This window comes from Anomaloglossus baeobatrachus, chromosome 1 (assembly GCF_048569485.1).
Source record: "Anomaloglossus baeobatrachus isolate aAnoBae1 chromosome 1, aAnoBae1.hap1, whole genome shotgun sequence".
NCBI classification, from domain to species: Eukaryota; Metazoa; Chordata; class Amphibia; order Anura; family Aromobatidae; genus Anomaloglossus; species Anomaloglossus baeobatrachus.
This window is the reverse complement of record NC_134353.1, coordinates 666703322-666719609: the sequence shown is the minus strand read 5'-3', so window position 1 is coordinate 666719609 and position 16288 is coordinate 666703322. Positions and strand designations below refer to the sequence as shown.

Here is a 16288-nt window from a genome sequence, read left to right as displayed (position 1 = left end):
TCCCCTGTGTTAGATATCACCCCCATGCTGCTGCCCATAGTAAAATAAAACACTCTTTCCTTACCTCCTCCAGCGCTGAGCTCCCTCCTGTCTCCCTCCGTGCTTCTGTTCCTCCACTTCCTGGTTCTTGCTGCCGGTCATGTGATCGGCACAGCAGAGTGATCTCATCTCTGCGTGCCTGATCACAGTTAAGCAGGGACACTGGGGAGGAACGCTGGAGGGGGTAAGTAAAGCTTTTTTATTTTAGGATGAGCAGCAGCATGGGGGCCATATCTAACACAGGGGAGGCATGTGCCATCACAGGGGGGGCGCAGGGACGTATAATATGCACCGCTCCCCCAGCCCGTCACTGTGGTGCGGTTTCAGCACCACCGGAGATGGACAGCGGCTGTGCATATTATATGAGCTGGAGCAGGAGATCTAACGCTGCCGCCCACAGCTTCACCTTCACCAGCCTCCACCAGCCCCCCCAGCAGCACTCCAGAGCGCACCCTGCAGTGTGTATGTATACATATTTACACCCCCGTATATTCGGCTCATAAGACGCACCCCCTACTTTTCCCCAAAATTTGGGGGAACAGAAGTGCGTCTTTTACGCATAATTGATCACCCCTAACTAACAGAAATACTGGCTTTCACAGACCTATTATTTTTTCTTTAGGAAGCCTTCCTACTCGGCACTCGTTATCTGTATAAAAGACACCTGTCCGAACACTCAATCAATCACACTTCAACCTGTCCACCATGGCCAAGACCAAAGATCTGTCTAAGGACAAGCAGGGACAAAATTGTAGACCTGCACATGCTTGGGATGGGCTACAGGACAATAAGCAAGCAGCTTAGTGAGAAGGCAACAACTGTTGGTGCAATTATTAGAAAATGGAAGCAACACAAGATGACTGTAAGGGGTGCTTTACACGCTGCGACATCGCTAACGATATATCGTCGGGGTCACGGTGTTTGTGACGCACATCCGGCGTCGTTAGCGACATCGCAGCGTGTGACAGGCTGGAGCGACCTAAAACGATTGCAAAAAAGACCAAAATCGTTTGTCTTTGAGAGGTCGTTTAATTACAAAAAATCTTTGTCAGGTAAGTAGCGATGTTGTTCCTGCGGCATCACACATCGCTATGTGTGACACCGCAGGAGCGACGAACTTCTCCTTACCTCCGTCCACCGGCAATGAGGAAGGAAGGAGGTGGGCGGGATGTTCAGCCCGGTCATCTCCGCCCCTCCTCTGCTATTGGGCGGCCGCTTAGTGACGTCGCTATGACGCCAAATGAACCGCCCCCTTAGAAAGGAGGCGGGTCACCGGTCACAGCGACGTCGCTAGGCAGGTAAGTGCGTGTGACGGGTGTAAGCCAGGTTGTGCGACACGGGCATCGATTTGCCCGTGACGCACAACCGACGGGGGCGGGTACGCTCGCTAGCGATATCGATACCGATATCACAGCGTGTAAAGCACCCCTAAGTCTTACCCAGTCTCTGGCTTCATGCAAGATCTTGCCTTGTGCGGTAAGGATGATTCTGAGAGAGGTCAAGAATCAGCCCATAACTACGAGAGGACCTGGTCAATGACCTGAAGAAAGCTGAGACCACAGTCTCAAAGATTACCATGAGTACAACTCCAAAACCACCATCCGAACCATAAAGCATAGGGGTGGAAATATCGTACTTTGGGGGTGCTTTTAAGGAAGACTGCACTCTATTGAAGGGAGGATGGATTGGGTCATGTATCACAAGATTTTGGCCAACAACCTCCTTCCCTCATTAAGAGTATTGAAGATGGGTCATGGCTGGGCCTTCCAGCATGACAATGACCTGAAACACATAGCCAGGTCAACTAAGGAGTGGATCCATAAGAAGCATTTCAAGGTCCTGGAGTGGCCTAGCCAGTCTCCAGAACTGAACCCAATAGAAAACCTTTGGAGGGATCTGAAACTCAATGTTGCCCAATGACATCACCGAAACCTAAAAGATCTATAGAAGATCTGTATGGAGGAATAGCCCAAAATCCCTGCTGCAGTGTGTGCAAACTTGGTAAAGAACTAAAGGAAACGTCTGACCTCTGTAATTGCAAACCTAGGTTTTTGTATCAAATATTAAGTTCTGATTTTGTATTGTATTAAATACTTATTTCATACCATAAAATGCAAATTAATTATTTAAAAATCATACAATGTGCTTTTCTCGATTTTCTTTATTATTATGTCTGTCAGAGTTGAAGTGTACCTACGATAAAAATTACAGACTTCTCCATTCTTTGTAAGTAAGAAAACTTGCAAAATCAGCAGTGTATCAAATACTTATTTTCCCCACTGTACATATTTATTGGTACCTGTTTCATTGAAAATTAGACAGTTTTTTCCAGTATTTTTTTTGCTCTGAAAGATGTGGGTAGGGCTTATTTTGAGAGAATGTCTTATATTTTCCCATGAATAACAATCCATATTTATTTTTTTAACAAAAAAAAAATATCAACATTTATTCAAAAATAATAATAATCGTGTTATTTTGGAACATCAACATTTTGTGTTAATCCTATTACTCGTGCAGCTTTCCTTTGGGGATGTCTGCTTTTTTGATGAAGAGTTCTGCTGTAATCTTTAACTTTTTTAAGCTGCTTACATACTTTCTTATGGAACTGCAACTAGGGTTTATTTTTGGAGTAGGGCTTATATTTTAAGCAAACTCAAAAAAGACCCCAAAAGCCTTCTAGGTCTTATTTTCAGGGTAGGTAGATTTTTTTATTTTTTTTTTTTAAATATTTTTACAATTTTGTATTCACTTTTTTATCTAGTCCCTATATTGGACATTATGTTTTATTAGTGTGATCTCTGGAGAAGGTATTGCAATACATACAAAAACATTGCAAAACATATCACTTCTCCCCTATGCCTCAAAACTACTGGAACAGCATGGCCATCTTGACTGTCCTCCCACCTCTCCTCCTGCTCCCTCTTTGACCGGTTGAGTTGAGTTGAGATTTACACGTTCTAATCATAGCATTTCTGTATGCAAGGTGTCGATTCGTATTGAATTGACGATTCCCTACAATTTTTCAATTCCCTTTTTTTCTCTCGTTCCGTTTTCGAGATAAAAATGCTAACTCCGTTATTTTCCACTAGGTGGCGCTATAGGTTGTTTCATTGCATAGCGCATGGCTACTTTACTATACCTAGACACCACTTCTATGCCTATAGGTGCTGCCGTTCTCAAGTTAATGGCGGTGGACAGGATATGGGTGGACACACTGTATACCTGATACATCCCATGCTGGTTTAGCATCATTGGCCGGATCATTTTGCCACTGCCTCTTTATTTACCATGCTGTGTACAGACGTGACCCTGCCGCCGGTGGCACAAGACCGTGGTGACCAGTGTGCCTTCTCCACACCGGTGAGGAGTGACGGAGCGTTGTCACTGGAGTGATGTGATAAATGTATTACTGCTAACCAGCTCTGTGTAATAGAAGACCGTCCCCTGCAGGAACTCCGCTGTATCACAGCCAGACATCCCAATAGGACATATGGACATGGGTGAGACAACTCCTCAGTCACAGCTCCTTACATTTTTGGAACTAAATTTTTGAGAAATGTAAATTTTACCCACAATAACGTCCCCACTCCTCAATATTATTCTTGAAAAATGCTGAGTATTAGGGAAAATGTCCCGTCATATTCTTATATCTAACAGGTTAAAGATGAACATCAAGATAGTGGTCGTTGTAGCCCCCTCTCTGGATTTAGTGCAGCATTTTACATGTTTGCACCATAGGCACAGTACATGGCACTTCATTATTTAGTCTGTGCCCACTCCTAACCATGCAGCTATCAATGATTTTTGGGGGAAAAACTGTAATTTTTCCAAAAATAGGGTACATTAATGCCAAGCTGATGCACATGACGTCAGAGGACGCACTTGCCGCAGGGGTGTACAGCTCAGCATAATGGGTCTATATTTTATTATGGGAATGAGGCAAGAACTAGGCTTTACAATGGATGTGGCTTGCCAAGAAAAGGTTAACGTTGCTTGTAATTTTGTGCTTCTTTTAGCCACACAGCAGGCTTTTTTTTTTTTTTTCTTTTTCTGCCGCCGCCTTTTCTTTTGTATTTCTTCCTCAAAAGGTCACTTGCCGAGGCTGAGTCAGAGCCAGACGGACAATGAACCGCATTTCTTCTTCGCAGAAGAGGGGGCTCTGTGAGACATAATCTGCTGACTCATATCATCAAACGTGACACCACGTCAGGGAAGGCCAAATATAACTATTAACTCGTTCAGGTCTTCTTAGTCTCTATATGCTTTTGGGTTTATATTCTTTTGAAAAGAATCTGTCGTGGCAGGCAAGATCCAATAATACGGCAACATAGGCCGGCGGCATACTCCTGGGGTCCCTGTAAAGTATCTAAACCTTAGATCTGTAAGATTTTATCCCACTCCCATTATAATTAATGTCCATTTTGTCATCATATCTTATTTGTTTTATACCTATATCAGTCATTATTACTATGGTGCTCTTGAAACCAAAAGTTTTCATACTATCTAAAAAGAAACAGCTGCTTGTTTTTCTCACTATCTGAGATGAAATCAGAATAAACCTTTCCCGTTTTAAGTCAATCAGGAACCAAAATTATTTATATTAGCCAAATGCTAATATAATGAGAGAGAATATTTTAAGGCACTTCTATTACTTTCTGCAAAGTCAAAAGTTTACATACATTTTATTAGTATCTGGTACCAATGCCCATAAACTGTATCTGTTGGGTCAAACATTTTGGATATCCTTCCACAAGCTTCTCACAATAGTTTGTAGGAATTTGGGCCCATTCCTCCTGACAGAACTGATGTAACTGAGCCATGTTTGTAGGTCGCCTTGCTCGCACCTGCCTTTTCAGCTTTGCCCATAAATTTTCTATAGGATTGAGACCAGGGGTTTGTGATGGCCACTCCAAAACATTGCCTTTGTTATCCTAAATCCACTTTGTAACCAGTTTAGCAGTTTGTCTATTTGGAAGACCCATTTCCACCCAAGTTTTAAAGGAACTCTGTCACCAGCTTTTTGCCACGTATGGAAGATGACATTAGCACAAGTACAGCAGAAAGTTCTAGTGTCTACATATTACATCCAGATGTCCTAAATAAATGTAAAGAAACGAAAAGTCAACTGGGCTAATTTGTGGCCTTCATTTCAGGGGCATTGATAATCCCAGTACGATATGCACAATGACAACGTGGTCTGAGTTCCCAGATCAGCAGTAACAAGTCGACAACAGAGCACGTTGTCAGAATACCTGGTGTGCAGAGACCTTTGCCACCTTCGCAAGTGACATCCCTGATCTCTAAAAGCACTGGGTATTCTAGCAGAGTGATCTCCTACCAGCTTGTTAGTGCTGATCTGACAACAGAACGTGCGCTGTTATTATCCACATCGAGCAGGGACTAGCCCAGCCCCTGAAGAGAGCATCACTGATGTTGCTTTGTTTCAGGGAAGAGGCAGAGGTTGTGACAGTGACTGCAGCCTTTGCCCCTGCTGTGATGATGCTTTGTTTGAGTATCCCAGCATGCACTGAGTTTATGAAATGGAGCTTCATCAAAAGTCAAGTGAAAAAAAGAAATGCAGCAAGATAGTGTACTTAAGGAACAGAGGGGGATTTTTAATTCAAGTACATTTGAAAATAGTTTAGACTTTCAAAAACTGTATGTTGTCATATCCTCCTTCTAAATTCATCTCTGATCTATAGTTACCTTATTGCTTAAATATCTAATAACAGATCATTATATCTTTCTGCGTGGGAAAAGAAACTGAAAAAATCCTTTGATGACCAACAATGGGATAAATGTTTCCAGTTGGCCCATAAGGGTTCAGTTTCAACCAAAACCCAAGAAACCTCCTTCAAGATGATTTCTAGATCATATTGTGTACCAGTGTTAAAGCACGGATAAGCTCCCTGCAGTGTCAGACAGATGCTGGAGATGTGGGGCAGGGAAGGGCATGATGACACATATGGTGTACCAGTGTTAAAGCACGGATAAGCTTCCCTGCAGTGTCAGACAGATGCTGGAGATGTGGGGCAGGGAAGGGCATGATGACACATATGGTGTACCAGTGTTAAAGCACGGATAAGCTTCCCTGCAGTGTCAGACAGATGCTGGAGATGTGGGGCAGGGGAGGGCACGATGACACATATGGTGTACCAGTGTTAAAGCACGGATAAGCTCCCTGCAGTGTCAGACAGATGCTGGCGATGTGGGGCAGGGGAGGGCACGATGAAACATATGGTGGAGTTGCCCTTTCCAGAATTTTTCATTTAATCAGTTGCGGTAGTCATACTTATCTAAACCATAGCTGTTTTTTTCCGTTCCCAATTCTCCTGAGACGATTTTGCCTTTTTTGCTCCTTTCTAGCCTCAACAGATATACAAGGTCCCTAATAAGCTATCTCCTATAGGCAGGTAAAAATGTTATTCCTCATTACTGGAAAAGTAATTCTTCCCCCACCATGGAAGAGTGGTTCTCCGAAGTTTCCCTCCTAAATGTGATGGAACATTTATTTGCCCTGTAGATACTGTGTGAGATTTGATTGAGTCCAAGGAATCGGATGCATGTAGTCTCACACCATTTGAAGTGCTTTCTTCTCCGGGATGTGTTCCTTTTCTGACTGTCTTGCTTCTTGTTGGTCCGTGATGAATGGGCCCCTATGTGTCTCGGCTGACTACGTGCCTGATGCCTTTCAATGTCAAATCTCTCCCCATGTACACACATTAACCTGTCAGTCAATTGGAGTGGTGCAAGGAGATGCCATCCGGGGCCCCACCCTGGGCTAGTCAGCAGAGACACAGAGCCCTCGGAACAGCTTTTCAAAGTGAGGTTACTCTGACAGTGTTTCTGAACAAAACCTACACAATGGCAATCTGCCCGGGGTTCAGGCAGTATGAATGCGATGATCTATTCTCTTTAGCAAAAATGCCACCCATCAGTATATTAAATTGACTAATATACTTTAATTCCCAACACAGTATCATGCTCAACAGCGTTCTGTGAGTGAAAGGAGCGGACTTTTTTTAATACAAGTCAATGACAAAAAAAATCAGTCGCTGGATCCGTTTTTTTTTCAAAATTCGACGGATTGTGACTGGCGGCAAAAAAATGATGTGGGATAGGGGCCCAACAGTCATTAATGACAGCGAGGGCATGACTACTCCCATCTTTTATTGGCTACAGTTGATGATGGAGGGCATATGGAATTGATAAAAGGCCCCTTTTCTGGCATTCCACCACCATTTTTCTGTTGTAGCCCTGATTTATGCCGATATGTGGGTGAAGCATATTTGGGGGAGTGTTCGTACTTAACATTTTAGCCATCAATGAGCGGGCAGTCTGAAATTCATAATGAATAGCGAAGGAGATGGCACAACTGCTTTCAGTCTTGGCGCATGTTGAGTGATATGAATAAGGCTGTCCAAACCTTGGGAATTTAAAATGTACTTTTGAGAGATCGGGATGGTGATAACATATAATTTTTGGGGGCATAATCAATGAAAGTTGTATTTTGATCGATAGGGAGAAGTTATTAGTTAATCTGTTGTCCACCAAAAGTCAGTTTGTCAATGTATAGACTGAGGAGGAACATACTCCCAGCTTGACGAGATATGATCTACTTAGATGATTGTGTACAGTGGCAATAAAAATGTACAATTGACATCCTTCAGGTGGAGTCATACTGCTCAGCAAAATCTCTAGTGATGAGCGAGCTTTATCTCATCATGATGGTATAGTTTTTATGCTTCTGTTCGAAACATTGGCCTAGATTCATCATTGTCTTTGTGGTCTAGTTTTGTGTGTTTACACTTTGTTTTCTTTGCACCTAATTCATTATTTTATTTGTGTCTTTTTATAGTATTTTGTATGTGCTCACCTGTTTTTTTTCTACTTTCCGCTTTGTGTGTAGAGTTTAGCGTCATATTTTCACATGATTCATCCATTTGATGTAACTTTTTTTTTTAAAACAAACTTTTATTGGTTTCAAATCAACATATACAAACAATGTGAGAAGTACACTTCTTGTCATGTAAACAATCACTTACAATTCTTCAACGGTTGTGTACCAATTAAAGGGAACCTGTCACCAGATTTGGTGACTCTAAGCTGCGGCCACCACCACTGGGCTCTTATATACCGCATTCTAACATACTGTATATAAGAGCCCAGGTCGCTGTATAGAACGTAAAAATGACTTTATAATACTTACATAAAAGGTCGGTACGGTGCATATGGGGTCAGATGGGCATCTCCATTCTTCGGGTGCGGCGCTTCCTCTTTCGGCCATCTTTGTCCTCCTTCTTCTGAAGCCTGTGTGCATGACGCTTCCTACGTCATACATACAGGCGGGCATTGAGGTCCTGCCCAGAGCAGGGCAGATCATTGTAGTGCGCATGCGCGGGACCTCAATGCCCGCCTGTGTGCATGACGTAGGACACGTCATGCATCCAGGCTTCAAAAGAATGAGAACAAAGATGGCCAAAAGAGGAGGCGCCGCACCCGGAGAACGGAGACACCCATCTTACACAACTACACCATACCGACATTTTATTTAGGTATTATAGACATTTTTAAGTGCTACACAGTGGCCTGGGCTCTTATATACAGTATTCCAGAATGCTGTATATAAGAGCTCACTGGTAGCTGCAGCTTTTAGTCACCAAATCTGCTGACCGGTTCCCTTTAACACTCCTTAGAAACCTAACACTAATTTAAAGGTAATGGAAGTGAAGCATAATCAAAAGAAGAAGAGAGCGGGAGAAGAGAAGGGGGAAAGAGAGAGAAGGACGTACCAAATGATTGGATCAGATCACACATTGCGATTCAGGGATTACATAGTTACATAGTTACTTAGGTTGAAAAAAGACCTAGGTCCATCTAGTTCAACCTTCCTCCACCAATTCTACATTTAGTCACTAAGTCATTCATCCCTTTCACCATACTAGAACATGACACAATACAGGGATATTCGCATCCACCCGAGGCTCGACCCCGGCTATCACTATTTACACCAGGGGTGGGGAACCTTTTTACTGCCGGGGGCCATTTGGAATTTTCTACCAACCTTCGGGGGCCGCACAAAATATTATCAACTTGAAAAGAACCAGGCTATATTTGGTCAAACAATTAATTAACTCACCCCTAATGTGGTGGCCGGAGCGGCTGTGATGTTTGGTGATATTGATCATTTTGTTTCTCACAACTGCTTTTCCAGGTTTGTCTTTGTCTGCAGAGGCTGGGGGCATATACATCACAGGAGACACTGAGGCATATACATCACAGGAGATACTGAGGCATATACATCACAGGCGTGGCTGCGTCATATACATCCCAGAAAAGGCTGGGGCATATACATCACAGGAGAGGTTGGGGCGTATACATCACAGGAGGAGCGTATAGATCACAGGAGGGGTGTATACATCACAGGAGATGCTGAGCATGGACAGCACTAGTGGCGGGCACAGACAGCACTAGGTGGCAGCACGAACAGCACTAGGCGGCACAACGGACAGCACAACGGACAGCACGAGGCGGCACAACGGACAGCACGAGGCGGCACAACGGACAGCACGAGGCGGCACAACGGACAGCACGAGGCGGCACAACGGACAGCACGAGGCGGCACAACGGACAGCACGAGGCGGCACAACGGACAGCACGAGGCGGCACAACGGACAACACGAAGTGGCACAACGGACAGCACTAGGTGGCACAACGGACAGCACTAGGTGGCAGCACAGAGAGCACTAGCTGGCAGCACAGAGAGCACCAGTTGGCAGCACAGAGGGCGCTAGATGTCAGCAAAGAGCGCTAGTTGGCAGCACAGAGAGCACTAGGTGGCAGCACAGAGAGCACTAGGTGGCAGCACGGAGAGCACTAGGTGGCAGCACGGAGAGCACTAGCTGGCACAACGGACAGCACTAGTTGGCAGCACAGAGAGCACCAGCTGGCAGCACAGAGATCACCAGTTGGCAGCACGCACAGAGGGCGCTAGTTGGCAACACAGACAGAGCTAGTTGGCAGCACAGACAGCGCTAGTTGGCAGCACAGACAGCGCTAGCTGGCAGCACAGAGAGCACACTAGGTGGCAGCACGGAGAGAACTAGGTGGCAGCACGGAAAGCACTAGGTGGCAGCACAAAGAGCACTAGGTGGCAGCACAAAGAGCACTAGGTTGCAGCACAAAGAGCACTAGGTGGCAGCACAAAGAGCACTGACAGTGACAGCATTAGAAGGCAGCACGGAGAGCATTAGGTGACAGCACTTGGAGGCAGCAGGGAGAGGCACTATGTGGCAGCACTGACAGCACTAGGAGGCTGCACAGATTACACAGCATTGAGGGGTTACACACAGTACTAGGGGGTACACAGCATTGAGGGGTTACACACAGTACTAGGGGGTACACAGCACTTGGGGCTACACACAGTAGTAGGGGGGGTACAGAGCACTGGATGAGGGGCAGCGATGGGTTGTATACTCACAATACTAGGGGAGGGGGAGTCACACAGCACAGGTCCGGGAGGCATGTACAGCAGGGAGGCATCTGCTGCACCTCTTCTGCTATGACTGGAGCACAGCGCGCTGCTTACCCCGCCCACAAGGTAAACTCTCAGCACTCGAGCACAGTCCCGGGTTCAGTCTAGAATGTACGGGCTGTAGTCAGGTCCCGAAAAGAGCACGTACATTCTAGTACGGGCTGCAATCAGGATCTGGAAAAAGCCTGTACATTCTAGCATCTACCCAGAACGCACTGGGATTTTAAGGGGCCGCTCAAGCACTGGGGTAGCCTGGAATGTGCCCGGGGGCCGCATTAAATGTCATCGCGGGCCGCATACGGCCCCCGGGCCGGAGGTTCCCCACCCCTGATTTACACCATTAAACCCCTCTACAGATATTCTCGCTAACACGTATAATTGGAAAACTGAATCCATTTGAATTTGGCGTAACTTTTCTCCAGTCCCCCTGGTGTATCTTTCAATCCTCCAATATTTTGGTTCTTGTTTGTGACTTTTGGAGACAAAAGAACACCGTTCAAAACAGGAAAAAAGTACATTTTCACTTTGTGCCAAATTCATGAACCTCGTGCACCACGTCGATGGACTTGGCACCAAAAATGGCAACCAATGGCATGACAAAAGGGAAAGTGACTTAGAAAAAATGCAAATGATGAATGGAGAGATTTTTTTTTTCCTCTATACCGCTAATCATATCTGTGTCTTCATAACCCTGCCCGAAAATAATCTGCAAAGTTATTATTTGTTTACAAAAACATAACCATAAATTGAAGTTGTTCTCCACCATAGTATTCCATTAGAATCCTTATTATGAGCAGCTTAGTCTTCCTGTTATCTGAATGGTTCATTATCCGCCAAGAAGTGACCTAATAACACTGCATTAGAATGACTTACAGAAATGTGAAGTCATCATCCCTGAGTAAAGAAGATAGGGAGAAAATCTATTCACTCTGGAAGATTGTAATAAAGTAGAGCTTGCGGATGCTGCTGGCTGTCCGGCAATGAGGCAGCGTGGCTACAGGGCCAGATGAGATCTCCAGAGAATGTCTTTCTGCTATCGGACTTGGAAAGAGTCTTGGCAGTCCCCGGCTTGGGTGCTGCAGTGATGCATGTGTCTGTGCCTCGCTCACATGCCTCACACTTCAACATGGGTGATGCCGAACTAACATCAGCCACGTTCCTTCCATTGTAGGTGGAGACATCTGTAGGAAAGAGTTATTGAAATTTTAGGAAATTGTGGTGCCCTTCATTTTTGGGCTTTACTCCAAATTTTATACTGTGTGAATTGATGCCTACTCTTAAAGACTAGATTCTATGAATTTAGGACATTGCTGAATGTTTGGTAGTTAGGGATCTGATGGTTCCTGTTCAGAATATACTCTTTCTGTCATTATATAAATATATGATTTACGCCAAAGCACAAAAATGAGTCAGCTCCTAACGTATTTACCTTTTCTTGCCCTCGTTTGTATTGAAAGTCATTTAGGATAATGAATTTCTTTATTTGTTTTAAGCAGTATTAATGCAGAATAAGTGGAATATTGTCTGATGATTTTAATGATATAGTATAAGTTGCATTGTTATTCTGTATATGTGCAATGTAAATCTTACAGGATCTGTTTTATTTTCAGCTTGAGTGACAGTTTCTTCATGGTGAAGGGAGCTGCCCTCTTCCTACAGCAAGGAAATAGCTTCCAAGGACAAAGGAGTCTTCTGCACTTGCACAAGAATGCTGGTACGGGGTGGCCGTAAGGTCAGCAGCTTTCTGAGGGATACGGGATAGAGGTTGGCTTTGCTACTAATTGTGTTACTTGGATCCCCCGGGGCAGATCACAGGCATGCTTGTCAGTGTGACAGATGTTCAAGGGCCTAACCCTCTGCAATATCCCATATAGTGCTAACTGTCCTCATGGGAAGATGATGTCACTATGGTCTGAACTGTAACTAATGCATGGGAGGTCAAGATCAAAAATGTCTTCTCTGTACTAGCAATGGATATTAATATAGCAATTTGCATTTTCCCTGGCCAATATCCATTAAAAACCAACTAAAGAATGGGATATTCGATCAGGAGTAATTTTTATTATTATTTCCTCTAAAGGATATCTGCCCGTAAACACAGAGCTCAGACTACACTCTTAAAGAGGTCGTCATGCCAGATAAAAAATATTTAAATTCTGATACCTGACCCTATTTTTCGATTTTTAGTTTTAGTCCACTCCACTTCCGGATTAGGTCCGATAAAGACAGAAAACTTCCCTATGTTTCAATGTGGGACATGTGGAAGGGTTCAATGACTGGTATAGTTTAATAGCTAAGCAAGCTCATTTTTTCAGTCCCTACATTTAACCAACCTATTAATTAGCTAAATGTCCCATTTAAACATTATGTAGTCTCTTGTCTTATTAATGGAGGACTTGGGCATGTACAGTATGTCACAAAAGTCGGGGGCTTAAAGGGTTATTTCCAACTCCAAGATCCTATCCCAATATGTAGTAGGTGTAATAATATTAGCAAATACCTCCAATTATACATGTTATATAGTTCTCCTTATTCACTATGTTGCTTACCTCATGTTCAGGTCATTGCAGGACCTTAGGTATCCATGGTTACAACCACTCATATAGACACAGTTAGTTAAAAAGTTGCTGTAACCATAGATACCTAAGGTCCTGCAATGTCCTTCACATGAGGTAAGTGATATAGTGAGTCAGGAGAACTATACTACATTTCTAATTTGAGGTATTTGATAATATTATTACAACTACTACATATTGGGATAGAAACTTTGAGATGGGAATACCCCTTTAAGTTTATAGTTATCTAAAACAGATAACCATCTAAATTAGAGTTAGCTTGGCCTGTCCATGCGCATACTAAGATTTGGAAATAAAATACTGATCTCTTCGGTCCGAACCCTAGCAATACCAAGAACAGGGCTACAGGGATCGAGTTTGCACACATTATTATTATTATTATTATTATTATTTATTATTATAGCGCTATTTATTCCATGGCGCTTTACAGTGAAAGAGGGTATACATACAACAATCATTAACAGTACAAAACAGACTGGTATAGGAGGACCCTGCTCACGAGGGCTCACAGTCTACAGGGAATGGGTGATGGTACAATAGGTAAGGACAGAGCTGGTTGCGCAGTGGTGAACTGGACTGAGGGTTATTGTAGGTTGTAGGCCAGTTGGAAGAGATGGGTCCTGAGGTTCCTCTTGAAGCTTTCCACAGTAGGGGAGAGTCTGATCTGCTGAGGTAGAGCGTTCCAGAGTATGGGGGAGGCACGGGAGAAATCTTGTACGCGATTTTGGGAAGAGGAGATAAGAGAGGGGCAGAGAAGGAGATCTTGTGAGGATCTGACGTTGCGTGCGGGTAGGTACATCTGCTCCATTCATTCTCTATGCGACTGATGAAGATGTTGCCCATTTTCCCACATTTGATGGGATGTAGACGAGGCATATATAAATGATATTTAAAAAAAAAAATCACTGTAAGGTAATTGACCAGAGATCACTGGAACGATTAGATCAGATTTAAAAAGAGAATATAAATGTCGCTGCCAAAGAGCTCAAATGTCTAATGATCGAAAAGGCCAAGAATCCTTCAGAAGTGTGTTCTGTATTGTCAGGAAAAGAGAATCCAGTGAATTTATGACACATTGTGTTAGGCCATGTGTATATAAATATACAGTACCAGAGAAAAGTGTGAGACAAACCAGAATATGTGTTAAACCTTAGATTCTTCAAAGTACCCTGTTTCACTTGGATGACAGCTTTCCACACCCGTGGCATTCTCTCAAGCAGCTTCATCATGTAGTTACTTGTGCTTACTAACAGTCTACAGGCATTAACAGAGGTGCTGAGAACATATTAATAATATTTATTCATTTATATAATGCTATTAATTCCACAACGCTTTACATACATTGGCAACACTGTCACCATTGGGGCTCACAAACTAAGGTCCCTATTTGTATGTTTTTGGAGTGTGGGAGGAAACCGGAGAACCCGGAGGAAACCCACGCAAACACGGGGAGAACATACAAACTCCTTGCAGATGTTGTCCTTGGTGGGATTTGAATCCAGGACCCCAGCGCTGGAAGACTGCAGTGCTAACCACTGAGCCACCGTGCCGCCCATATATTGGCTGTTTTGCCTTCACTCTGCTGTCCTCTCATCCCAAATCAACTCGTTTGGATTGAGGTCGGGTAATTGGGGAGGCCATGTCATCTGACGCCTCTCTCCAGCCCTCTTCTTTTCAGTTACATGGCCTTTATATAGCCCACAGATGTTTTCTGTGTCGTTGTTTTGTGGCAATGCAAATTATGGTCCCACTTAGTGCAAACCAAATGCCATGGCATGTCATTTCACAATGTTGTTGTAGCCATTCTGGGTAAGGCTATGTTCACACAGTGCATTTTTTCTAACACAAAGATGCAGCCTTTGTGGCCCCAAAAAACGCAATCGCGGCAAAAACGTATAAAATAAGCATGCGTTTTTGTCACATTTTTGCCACATTTTTACCGCATTTTCCCCAATGCGTTTAAGTCAAATCTATTGACTGGAAGTGCTCAAAAACGCTGGAAAAAAAAGCAAAAAGACTTGACATGCTGCATCTTGGGTGCATCTTCAAAAACGCAGCCCAAGATGCAGACAAAAAAATATGCACCGTGTGGACAGCAAAATAGAAATCTCATAGACTTTGCTGGGGGAAGGAAATGCATGCATTTAGGAGCATCTTTGTGACCTCAAAAACGTAATAAAAGATGCAGTGTGTGAACATAGCCTAAGTGTGGCTTGATTTTGGAATAAATCACCAACAAAGCACCATCACCCCTCACTCTCCATGCTTTTTGGTGAGCACTACACTTGTGAATATCATCTAACTTTTTCTGCATATCACATACAGTTAGGTCCAGAAATATTTGGACAGTGACACAATTTTCGCGAGTTGGGCTCTGCATGCCACCACATTGGATTTGAAATGAAACCTCTACAACAGAATTCAAGTGCAGATTGTAACGTTTAATTTGAAGGTTTGAACAAAAATATCGGATAGAAATTGTAGGAATTGTACACATTTCTTTACAAACACTCCACATTTTAGGAGGTCAAAAGTAATTGGACAAATAAACCAATCCCAAACAAAATATTTTTATTTTCAATATTTTGTTGCGAATCCTTTGGAGGCAATCACTGCCTTAAGTCTGGAACCCATGGACATCACCAAACGCTGGGTTTCCTCCTTCTTAATGCTTTGCCAGGCCTTTACAGCCGCAGCCTTCAGGTCTTGCTTGTTTGTGGGTCTTTCCGTCTTAAGTCTGGTTTTGAGCAAGTGAAATGCATGCTCAATTGGGTTAAGATCTGGTGATTGACTTGGCCATTGCAGAATGTTCCACTTTTTTGCACTCATGAACTCCTGGGTAGCTTTGGCTGTATGCTTGGGGTCATTGTCCATCTGTACTATGAAGCGCCGTCCGATCAACTTTGCGGCATTTGGCTGAATCTGGGCTGAAAGTATATCCCGGTACACTTCAGAATTCATCCGGCTACTCTTGTCTGCTGTTATGTCATCAATAAACACAAGTGACCCAGTGCCATTGAAAGCAATGCATGCCCATGCCATCACGTTGCCTCCACCATGTTTTACAGAGGATGTGGTGTGCCTTGGATCATGTGCCGTTCCCTTTCTTCTCCAAACTTTTTTCTTCCCATCATTCTGG

At 43.7% G+C, this 16288-nt stretch overlaps 1 protein-coding gene across 1 annotated transcript in view; it reads left to right on the top strand.

Annotated features, from left to right (window-relative positions):
* LOC142248169 (protein phosphatase Slingshot homolog 1-like) overlaps positions 1–16288 on the top strand; it is a 61583-nt gene that overhangs the window by 31313 nt on the left and 13982 nt on the right. The window contains exon 3 of the mRNA XM_075320025.1: positions 12184–12287. Coding sequence (XP_075176140.1) covers positions 12184–12287 — 104 coding nt within the window. The remainder of the gene's footprint in view (positions 1–12183; positions 12288–16288) is intronic.